The 11,872-nt window shown below is 29.5% G+C and overlaps 1 protein-coding gene across 2 annotated transcripts; it reads right to left on the bottom strand.

The window, feature by feature from the left end:
• Window positions 1–3,346: 3,346 nt before the first annotated feature.
• Window positions 3,347–9,278, bottom strand: LOC137837834 (plastid division protein CDP1, chloroplastic). Of its 2 annotated transcripts, none has more exons than XM_068646983.1 (12): window positions 8,648–9,278; window positions 7,792–7,905; window positions 7,526–7,663; window positions 7,322–7,426; window positions 7,110–7,232; window positions 6,079–6,447; window positions 5,827–5,922; window positions 5,603–5,719; window positions 5,181–5,246; window positions 4,320–5,096; window positions 3,879–4,069; window positions 3,347–3,729 (listed from the first exon to the last, which is right to left on the bottom strand). In XM_068646983.1, exons 1-12 carry the CDS (start codon window positions 8,900–8,902, stop codon window positions 3,645–3,647), a joined length of 2,436 nt encoding a protein of 811 aa, XP_068503084.1. In that variant the 5' UTR covers window positions 8,903–9,278; the 3' UTR covers window positions 3,347–3,644. The 2 variants fall into 2 exon arrangements, with proteins under 2 accessions (XP_068503084.1, XP_068503085.1); XM_068646984.1 differs by having other exon boundaries at window positions 7,792–8,076; window positions 8,648–9,208.
• Between the last annotated feature and the right edge of the window lie 2,594 nt (window positions 9,279–11,872).

Genomic DNA, 11,872 nt, shown 5'->3' with positions numbered 1-11,872 from the left:
ATTCGGTCTTAAACTTACAACTATTATTATAATTAGGAGCATGGTATATATATTACAATTTGTTTGTTGAAGGAATTATAAAATATTTTTAAAATGATATTTGAATATTTTATTATTAAAATAAAAAGTGTATATATATATATAGAAAAAATAATTATTTAGATTTTATTTTAATATAAGCATCATTTTTCTAAAAATGAATTTTTTTTCTATTTTTTAAGATTTTGACGAGTTCCTTCATCAGGTTTTATAGGTTTTATGAGTGAAGGCCACCTTTAAACTCTTAACTGTAAGTAAAGTAAAACTCTCAATTAAAAATTTGATTGAAGTAAGTTTAATTCTACTCATTTTTCCTTTGAGTTGTTTTAAGTTTCCTATTTACCTGGATTTAAGTTCATTGCATGTGGTACTTGAGATCTCACAATGAGTCACTGTTCGTTCAGAGTCATAATGATATGTTTAAATAATTAATCATGATTTTGTGGTGCATGTTAGACTATTATTATTATTTTTCTTTATGAGTTGAAACTCTTTGTGAACACATGTTTCTATTTAGGTATAGGTAAGGGAAACTAGTTTTATTTTTTCAATATGTTAAAATATTTGAATATGAAGGTAACATAGTCACAAACTTTAATTTTTCTTACATTGTCTATTGTTGAGTAAATTAATGTGGTTAGATTGAAACTAATTGTAACAATATAAAGATGTTAGATTTTGTTGATTTGGTAAATTATAGGTTCATTGTGATGTGAAAAAGTTATTGAATGTGTTTGAATTTGGTTAATGTTGGTTGTTTGAATCTAAATGTTGAATTTGAATGAATTTGGTTTATTATTCATGAATATGTAGATATATAAGTTGACATGAGAGTTATATGAGAGTACATGTCTAACTCGAAATCATTTTGGTATGATATGCTTGTAAAAATACATATTTGGTATAAAATTTTGAAAGAAAGCTTGGGATATCGATTTTGTGAGTTTTATTTATGCTAATTTCGTTCAAGCGAGAAATTTGTGCTTAAGTGAAATATCCTTACTCAAGCTAGATTAGGATAGCAAAATTCACCTTGTTTTTTGGGTCTATTTTCACTCAAGCGAGAAAATTCTCACTCAAGCAAAAATGGGAAAAAAATTAGCTTGCTCTTTGGTCTATTTTTGCTTAAGCGAGGAGATTCTCGCTCAAGCAAAAATAATACTGAAACTATACCTGTTTTTTACCTTATTTTCACTAAAGCAATGAAGTTTTTGCCTATCATTTTTGCTCAAGCTAAAAGAAAATTAAAAAAAGAACTTAAACTTTTAAATTTACTTTTGTTTTATAATTATTTATTGTTTTAATTAAATTTTATGTAAATTTTTTATTTATATATGCAATTGAAAACAATTAGTTTTGTGTTTATGTGATTTTCTAGAGATTTATGGATTATTTAAAATTCTAAACTTTGATGTGATTGAATGGTGAACTTATGTGGAATATAAATTATGTAAAAGTGTGTTCAAAACATAGTATTTTCAGGAAATGAATACTGTGTTGAGATTGTTAAGATGATGTATTGATTTGTGAGAATTTTGTGAAAGGGATGATCATACCTCTATTGGTATCTTAGAATTATATTGATGAAGTATCTAGTGTTGAAAATCGAAGGAGATTCATGTGACTGAATTTGAGATTTAAAAGAACTTATCAAAGCAAATCATACGGATTTACACATGTCATTCCTGAAGGAGAGACAATGTCGTGATGAGAACATGGTAATATGACATATACAAGTCTCTGAGTTCTAATTTTAATACACGTTTCTTCCAGAAGTAAAGTCGAGTGTATGTGTTGTGTTAGTGAATTTTTGGCATGAATGATATGAAATTTGAGATGAGATAATTATAGACACTTGGTTGCTTAGTACCTTGAAAATGGAGAATGAATACTAATTGTTATGTTTGTGTGAATGAATTCTTTTAAATTCAAAGTTTTATTGAAAGTTTTAAAATTGTTAATTTTTTCTTTATAATTCCACAATTGAGTGTTTTATTTTCTTATTAAATTTTCTGTAAAGATATATATTTTTGAGATAATGGATGATATGTATAGACTTATATATTTTAATTAGATTTTTGCATGCATGATATATTATTTAAGTTATATTATTAAGGATCTTACAATTTTGTTTCTATTTTTTTCTATCAATACCACAATGCAAATAATTTACAATCTAATATTGAGTAAATTAAAAATAACGGCATTCTCTGAATGTCACTTTATAGTATTTATTTTTAATCGAGAGAAAATTATTAGAAAAAAAGCCAAAACTTTGTATATTTAACATACCATTGAATAAGTTTATCTCGTAAGTTTTTACTAAATTTTAATCACCCTATAATCAATAAAAAAAAAAAACATGCAAAGTACATAACTAACTTTCATCTAATGGAACAGATACGGGTACTTAGTTCTATTGCCATCCTTATTTTCATTTAATAAAAATGTGCTTGCATTTGTATTATCACTTTTAAATCACTCTTATTTGGTAATGGGAGGGAGGGAAGGAATAACTAACTCGGTTTTTAACAACCAAATTACAACTACATTTATATTTATTATTATTTTTTAATAATATTTTATTGAATTATAATATAGTAAAGATCCATATTTTTTATACCATCACATTACCACTTTTAATATTATTATTTTAATATTTTTTAATCCATATTTTTTATATAATCACATTATAAATTTTCAATATTATTATTTTAATATTTTTTCAATATTATTATAATTTTCAATATTATTATTTTAATATTTTTTCAATATTATTATTTTAATATTTTTTTAATCCATATTTTCTATACAATCACATTATAAACTTTCAATATTATTATTTTAATATTTTTTCAATATTATTATTTTAATATTTTTTATATCATTTATTTACAAATTTATCCTTTATTATATATCTATATCTAAATCTAAACACATGCAATACAATACACAATACAATAACTCTTGAAATGATGATTACTAAAATAGTTTTTGAAAAAGGTAGATTTTTTTGAAAGAGTGGGTTGTATATTTACTGTTCTGTTTTTTTTATCTTTAAAGAACTTTGCTTTGCATAAACATAAAAGCAAGCCAAAACTATAAAAAAAAAAGAAATTTGTTCCTTTAATTTTAATTTTGTATTAAGTTAGTTAAACTCAGTTTAAATTACAACATTGCTTGCTGAAGGATATTGCAGTCTGATAATGTCTTGCTAAAAGAGAAACGGGTGAAAACCCCAATTACATGGAAACATACGAATAGCAAAAATACAATTGCCATTACTTCTGTTAGAATTAGAATAAAATTGAATCAGAAATGCTATTTTTTTTTTCTTTTTGTTTTTTGATACATCACAATGAATTCCAATCAATCAGTAGGATCTTATGAATCCCAATGAATTTCTTACAGGTAACTATGAGAAAGAAGAGGGGGCTGTAGGATCTTATATTGTGTAAAGTGAAATACTTAGGTGTCATCATCAACCTAAATGGAGATCTGTATTTGAATTTGAAGGCTCCAGAAAACAAAAGGTTAGGGAAGGAACCAAGTTAGGTGCAGCAACATAAGTATCCTGGCGTGGCATAGTAATAATTAGCCAAATGTCATGGGGTTTCTATTATGTCATTTTCACAGAACTTCCATGATCCATCGTCTTGCCTCTTCATAGCATACTTCACCTTGTACGAGCTGCAATCAATCAATGAAAAAAAAAATGTTAATAAACATAATTTTAGCACTATGCAGTGCTTGATTGTTGTTACGAAGGAAAATACATATCAGAAACAGATAGCCAGCGACTTGACTAGTATCCAGTTGGGCATTCAAGTTCTTCTTACAGATAATAATTAGGGTTCTTTTGCCGGGAACTGTCAATGAGTTCAGCTGCTTCCTCTAAGAGAGCTTCTATTTCTGCCATGTCAGCTCCATTTCCATCTGATAGAATGTCAGCTCGAACGATGGATAACTTGAGCAAAAGAAATCTCCAGTAACAAGATCTTTCTTTTGCAGCATTGGCCAGACCTTTCCACTGTCAAAGATAACAACACCAATTAATTCTTTTCTTGAGTTACATGACTTTGTATTATTTATGACTCCATTCTATTACTATATTCATAAACTAACAAATACATGTCACTTGTCAAAAGCAATCAAGAAAATATATGGGTGGGGCTTGATGATTTTACAGTGAAGTAGTTCATTGAATGGCGAGATGAATTATTGAACAAGCATAGATTCGTCACATAAAAGAGAAGGTTAAAGCCACAGCATGCGCTAACCTGAGCAAGCATTGATTCGTCAAGAACTTTAGCTAGGCAATTAACTTCATGGCTAGGTCCCAAAGCTTCAGCTTTGATTGTTTGCCATTGCCTAACAATGGTTTCTGCTTCTTCCACAGGCATTGGCCTTCTGGAAATATTAATAGGGGAAGAGGAGGTAAAAGTAGTGCGTAAATCACAATCTCTAGCACCTGACTGGTGCAACAACTGTATCTTGAACATTGAAAGGATCCTCTTCAGTTTGTTGGGCACAGTACTTTGCCTAATATAAGCTGGGCCTACAGGATAGTCGGCTGAATCTGCAGTCCAATTAATGTTATCATTGGCTTTGGTAAAAGCCCAATGAGAACCAGTAAGAGTCTTGCTTAGGCCAATTCCTGACAACTTAATGGAAGCAAATGCAATACAACCCAGTACAGTAAAGTATGTTACTCTTCCAAATATGTGTCCTTGAGGGAAGTAACCATGCCAAATTCCTGAACTGCGATGACTACCAAGGTTCCTTTTCACTTGAACTGGTGATTCAATAGGATTGCTTACATTTTCATTTCTCCCAGATAGCAACGAACTCCGCAAATCAGTAGGAGTGAGCTGCTTGACAGCAAACCCTAGACTAGGAGAAGAGCTCATGTATGAGCGAGCTTCCTCAACATCTCTTCGTTCCAAGGAACCAGATGAGGATAGAGGTCTATGACATATATTGGGCAACATTTGTTGAGCTCCTCCTTTAGAATTCTTACTTCCAGAAAATTTCTGCTGCGCATTAAAGAAAAGGCCCTACAGAAATGGTCATCAATAAACATTAATTTTCAAAATCAAAGTGACAAACTAATTGTTGTTGTCTACTATAACTGATCTCACCAGAGCTGGAGAACAATCTTTAGTATCCGGATATAATGCAAGCACTGAATCCTTCAACCAAATTTCCTGCACAAGTTCAGCAAATGGTCTGACATAAGAAATAAAAAAAACCTGAGATTTTATCACAGCCTCAAGATGAAAAGCATTGAAGATAAGCTGCAATATCACGTAAAAACATAACAAATTCTAGAAAGATTTTTCTATAGCCTAAAACACAAGTATTTTCTGTCAGAAGGAATTTCTTCAATGAAAAAAAAAAACAATTAAATAAATGAATATATCAGTACGCCATTTGAATTCTAGGCTAAACATTATGTAAGCATAAATTGTTCCAAAATACACTACTGTTTGAAATCCAGGTCATAGTTAACATGTCCCAACAGCAACAAAAACAATAATAAATATAGTAACAAGACAAATACCAATGATGGGTTTACAGCAGAAGCATCCATTATTGCCTTCCCCAAGACTGAATTATTTTTGGGATTTGAGTTTAACTCAAGTTGTTTAAGCTTTTCAACCACCTCAGCCTCCGTGCACTAGAATTAAGACAAAAGTAGTGACAAATTATGCTGCAGATATTCGAAGGACAATTGGAAAGAGAGGAAAAGATTATTGCTGCTGGAACCCAAGATTGAAAATGTACCTGACCAAGTAGGAATAAGCAAAACGATTCCTCAAATTTCAAATCAATACCCTCTGAAGCTATCAAACATTCGCATATTCCTTTTGCTTTGTTAATCTGCACAAAATTAACAGTTTAATATAAACAATTAGTATCAAGATAAAATTCAGAAAAACGCTCTTTGAAAATGAATGCCATGAAAACAGTACTTATAAAATATAGAGTATAACGGGAGTGTTATAATATGCCTACAAGATTCAGAGAGGGTATTACCAACTCCTTTTGCTTGCTGGAAAACCCAATCGCCATATGAGCTTTAAAAACTCTGTAGAAACAATTAGAATCTATTACTGCCTTTAGATTCTGTGATTCAATAGTCTTCCTGTTCTTTCGCATCACGGCTAAATTATCCCAAGGAAGAAGATCAACAATCTCTTTAGCCAGCAAACTCTCAAATGCTTGGCTTAGAAAGGAAGGCCAGTCCTGTACTTGGCATGAAGCTTCAACATCAAGACCCTGCCTGAGCAATTCCCGCAGAGCTGAAATTGCACCTCGTCTTCTATCAACATTTTCAGGAGCATGTGGCATGCTCAGTAGTTCCAAGGTGCAAGCTGGCGCAAGCTCTTCAAGAGATTCTTCAATCTAGAAACCATGACAAGCATCCTCAGGATTGTGTTCCATGCCTAATATAGAGACATAATGTGATAATTCAAACAGAACAGAAGTTGATGTTTCAGGTGTGGTTTCGATTGTTTCAGAAAAGAAAACCCTTTTTTTCAAAATATCTCAGGAAACAACCAAAATGTGATTTTTCTTCCAAAATAAGTTGAACCACCACTGCTACGGAACAGTAAATAGGCCAGTAAAAAGAGTATAAAGAGGTGACACAAATGAGGAAGAACGAAATTAAAATAAAATTGATAGAGTAATAAAGTTGCTAAAAACAAATAAGTATGCCGAGTTACTAAATATTTATATTACTGTAATGCCTGATTTTGCCTAGGTTGGCTATTTACAAAGTTGACCGGAAGTCTCTATTTTTAAAGCTTCTTCAATTATAGTAAGCAATAACAACGTAATGTTGAAATGCAAATAATCGTTTTTCACTAAATATGTGCACTGAATAATTCTCAGAAAACTCAAATACAGAAATAAAAATTAGGAGTGACATTTTTTTCGTTTGTTGACTTTAATAATCTTTATTCTTTTCTGTTGAATGAAGGGGTAGGCTTTATATCCCAATCTTTCACTCATAAAATATTGACTTAAAAATATTTAGTGAATACAGACTTTAAAAAAAATACCTGATGTAGCAGTGTCATTTTTGAAAGAGATGGTTTACTTCTTAGAAGACACTGGGCACGAGCAAGAGCTTCGAAACCTTGGGATACTTTTTTTTTCTCAAAGCCAATCTTCGCAACTGCACACTTCAAGAAAGCACCAACAGTAAGGAAAGGGTAAATACTGCAACAAATTCAGGAAGTAATTATTCAACATATCTGTCCACATGTCTTACCTCAGCTAGCGCCATAGAAAGAATCATGTCATCAGTATATGGCTTGGCATTTTGGTGCTGAAGACTTGTCTGTCCTATCTCCAGCACAAGCTTTGATTCTCCAACCTGAATAACAGGAATATAAAAGTAATGGTCATAAGCCGTGCAAGTGAACAATTAGAAGAAGAAAAAATCAAACAAGAAGTATTCACATGCCAAGGGTACCTCTTGAAGAAGGCAAAGAGCACCTGGCAACCAAGACCATGGAATTCGAAGTGAGGATTTAGGGGGGATCTTTTCCCTCAGGTTACCAGCATATTCTGGCTCAAAAAGAAGCTTATCCCTAACATCCATCAGAAGATCCTACAAAGCAAAATTAGCAGGAGCAACAACCAACATTCGGTACAAGTTAATTTATTGGCATGCATGTCAAAAGCCAAATTTGGCAAAACTTTACAATCAGCTAATCACAGAGCATAACTGGTACACACCTGACGAGCAGCAACAATATCAACTGTGTAACCTTCATCAATTTCTGCATTTTTCAAACCCAAAACTGCCTTAACTATTTCATCTTTCTCGGCCCGATTAGGAACACCAATGAGCTGCAAGATGACATAACTGGGTGGTCAATGGTGAAGTATAAATCTTAAGAAAAATGAAAACAAAATTGGACAGGATTTTGCTATAAAGATAACCAAATATTCATCACTCTAGTTGTAAGCCTGAAATTATAAAAAGTCATCCTAGCTGCTGAAAATTCCCAACCCCAACACCTTCATAAATGGAAAACAAAAATACAGTTATCCACCACTTCCAATGTACCATAATTGTACATAAGCAAGGCTCAGCATGCAAGTCTGATAGTAAGTGCGCTTGGATAACCACCAAAATTTATTATAGTCCCAAAAATCATATCCATAAATTGAAAAAATAGAGACAATTATTTGTTGCTTTGACTTTCATCGTGGAATCTAAATTCCCACTGCAATTCAGGCATCAAACCAATACTTGAATTAGTGCTTTACCGATCCTCATCCACCCCTGAGAACTTGAAGACATTTTCAGTTTCAGAGAACAATTTTATTCATAATTTTCATTTCAAAATGTCACGCTGCAGTTACTTTATTTAACGTTTTAAAATAATTGCATTAAAAAATTGCATTCTGTATCGTTGAACAGAACAAATATTATAAAAATAAACAACATTTTCTAAATTGAAACGCACAACAAGATTCTTCCTTAGCCTTACTTACCTATTTTCGTCAAGTAAAAATTAAACAAATTAAAAAAAAAAAACAAAAACAAAAACCCACACAAAACGACAAGCGCAGCGAGCCCTATCACCTGGTAGCACGAAACGGGAATTTCAACTCCAACGCTGGAATTCGTCTGCGCATTGTCGACAACGCGAGTATCAGCCGACTTCAACTTCCTCCTTTCGAGCACAACATCATTCTTCCCCGAACGCGACGAAACGCAAAACGACGCCGAATTCACTTCGCCGTGGGAGCCGGCGAGCGAAACCTTGTAGTCACAAAAACCGATGCGAGCAATGCCGCTGAGAGAGGGAGCGATCGCAGCCGCGTAAGTGAACGCCATGAGCTCACACTCATTCCCTGACCTAAAACCCTAAGCGGCGAAAAGCGCTTAAATCAGCTTCCTCGAAGCGCTTTTTCTTCGAATTGGAACTCAGAGAAACGCATTGCGCGAGTTGGAATCGGTGGTTAGGGGAATCGAATTGGTAGAGAAACAGAAAACGTGAGAACGAAGTGATCAGTGTGGAAAACGTTGTTGCAGGGCAAAAGAAAGGAGCGAAATGTAACAGAAAATTAAGAGCAAAAAAATGCAAATTATGAAAATTTTCAGGGAAATTATAACATTGAAAAATTAGAACATAAATGTGTTAAATGGAAATTTCTGGTATTTCTCAAATATATATCTATCACCGATTGAGCTATCTTTGGGGATTTAATTTAACCTAATGGTTCTTTCATGCGCTTTTAAACATAGATAAAACATAGATACTAATTATTAATTATATTTATGTATAAATAAATATGTTATAATCCATTAATTAATTATTCTTAGTTTAACGTTTATAAAGTATGCTTAGTTTTTTTTATTAGCAATGAAAAAATAGTTTAAGATATTAATGTTAACATTTATGTAGTTCTAATAGTTTTTCAATATATTTCATATAAAAACTTTTTTTTTATACAAATAAAAGTAATACTTAACAGTATTTTTTCCACTTACTAAATTAATTATATATTATACTAAATTATTTCATATTTACAACTTCTTCTATCATTTTCTAAATTGACTTATCTAGATTCATCAGCAGAGACGTGGATCTATGTATGTTCAACATGTTTTGAATAATAAGATAATATATATATATATATATAATCTTAATCTTAGGATTTATTTGGACAATTTCTTTCATAAACATTGAAAGAGTAAAAAAAATTATAAGGTAAAATTAACTCATATAATTACTAATTACTAATTTAAGAAATTAAATAAAAAAAATTATTTCATTTAAACTTTTATCATCTTATATTTTATTTATAAAAGTTTATATATATATAAGCGAGAAAGAATAAATTATCAGTTTAATCCTTAAGTATATGAGACATTGTTAATTTGAGTATAAAAGAACCGAAATATTTATTTTATTTTTTAAACATGATAAAACTTATATAATTTTGTTTGAATTTTATAAGATTATATTATCATGAAAGTATCATTTTAAAGACTAATTTAAGTTTTATCCATGTTTAAGGTTTAAGTCAACTTTTTCGTTGTCCTAAATTTTTTATAATATTTGTGTCAGATATTGAAATTAGAATAAACATAACTATAACTTAAAAATTATAATTTTTGTGTTATGATATTGAATGATGTCAATATTAATAATATTATAATTTAAATGATAAATATATTAAAAATTAAATTTTAATTATTTACCATAAGGGATAATTTAATAAAATAGTAATTATTCCACTTTATTTACTTACAGATGTTGGTTTATTTAATTCAAAATATTAATTAATCAATTAAATTTAAAAATATTCATATATTTAAGTTTATTTTATATATACAATAATTAGTGTGGATGATTAGTCAAAATCTAACATTTTATTACAAGCCATTAGCATGTAACATAGCTTTACTGATCACATATGCCAAAATGAAAAAGAAAAAAAAAACTTATGAATACTATTTTTTTTTAAAATGTTTTTTATAAATATTTTACTAACAATTGTTGTCTAATCTTTACACAATCATTATAATCTAATTTGAATTTTAGTCACATCATTTGATTATTTAATTATGTTGTTAAATGTTTTTGTTCACATTGGAGATTTTGTTATTGTGCCAAACAAAATTATTGCTAAAAGGTTATTTGTTTTTAAGTTATTATTATACAAATACACATTATCTGTTTATTTAGAGTGAAAGCAAATATTTTTTTTTATTAGAAATTATTTTTAATTTGTTTGAACATCAACTTTTGTCGACGATAATTTGTTTATAATTTAAACTTTCTAATATTGTTTCACAACATATGCAATTTATAAGTAACGATACAAATGATCATCACTACTACTTATATAGATTTTTATAATTGTTTTAGTCTCTCTAAAATTAAATTAAAGTTCATACATACAACATCATAATCCATAATTTTTATGATAGAAATACATAGACCAATAACATATTTTATGTTATGTTCTAATATAACGCACCATTGTTATTTTAATATTTTATATTGCATTGTGATTCTTCTCATACTTAAAATTCCAAAAAAGATATTTACATTAATTTTTGTAAAAATAAAATAAAATAAAAGTAATAATAAAATTGACTTTTTGAGAATTTAAAATGAGTTTATTAATACTTAGTACATAAATTAATTTTATTTAATACGTGTGTTTCTTTTATTTATTTTTCTAAAAAAAATCATTCCAACCTATTGTAAATAATATATAAAGAAAATTGAAAGCAATGAGCCTAGTGAAAATGTGTAATTTCACGTATGGGAGCAAGATCTTTACTTATACAATATCAATACTTGTTTCAAAGACATGGAACAAAATCTTCTAACAACAAAATAAAAAATGATTAAATATGTTTTTCATTATTATATTATAACGTGAAATTTTTTTTTGTCTTCAGTTTAAACTTTATATCTTTTGGATACTTGTGGTAAGAATACTATAACGGATTTTCAATGTGAACTAGGATGTTAAAATATTTCATATTGATTCATTGCGGTGGATATTATAATACATAAAATTTGTTTCTCACCTAAAAAAAATTGACAAAAACTAATTTAATAGTTTTCTTACGACAAGTATCAAGAAGGTTTAAAGTTTGGATTAGAGACAAGAACTAATTTCGCATGAAAGTATAGAGACGAAAAATATATTTAACTCAATAAAAAATAAAGGCACGAGTGACAATAATGAACCAACAATAACGACCATACTTAAACTATGAACTAAAGTTTTTCAACCTCAAACTTTCTTTTCACTTGCTTGCAATAAACCTACATGTAATATT

The sequence above is a fragment of the Phaseolus vulgaris genome, chromosome 4 (genome assembly GCF_000499845.2).
Source record: "Phaseolus vulgaris cultivar G19833 chromosome 4, P. vulgaris v2.0, whole genome shotgun sequence".
Classification (NCBI taxonomy): domain Eukaryota; kingdom Viridiplantae; phylum Streptophyta; class Magnoliopsida; order Fabales; family Fabaceae; genus Phaseolus; species Phaseolus vulgaris.
This window is presented reverse-complemented; position numbering and strand designations above follow the sequence as displayed.

Excerpts from the sequence above, each read along its gene's own strand:
- LOC137837834 (XM_068646983.1), bottom strand. The coding sequence starts at position 8,902 with ATGGCGTTCACTTACGCGGCTGCGATCGCTCCCTCTCTCAGCGGCATT. Across the intron at positions 7,427-7,525 it reads CTCTTTGCCTTCTTCAAGAG|GTTGGAGAATCAAAGCTTGT; the intron begins GTACCCTTGGCA and ends CCTGTTATTCAG. Across the intron at positions 7,233-7,321 it reads TTTCTATGGCGCTAGCTGAG|TGTGCAGTTGCGAAGATTGG; the intron begins GTAAGACATGTG and ends GCTTTCTTGAAG.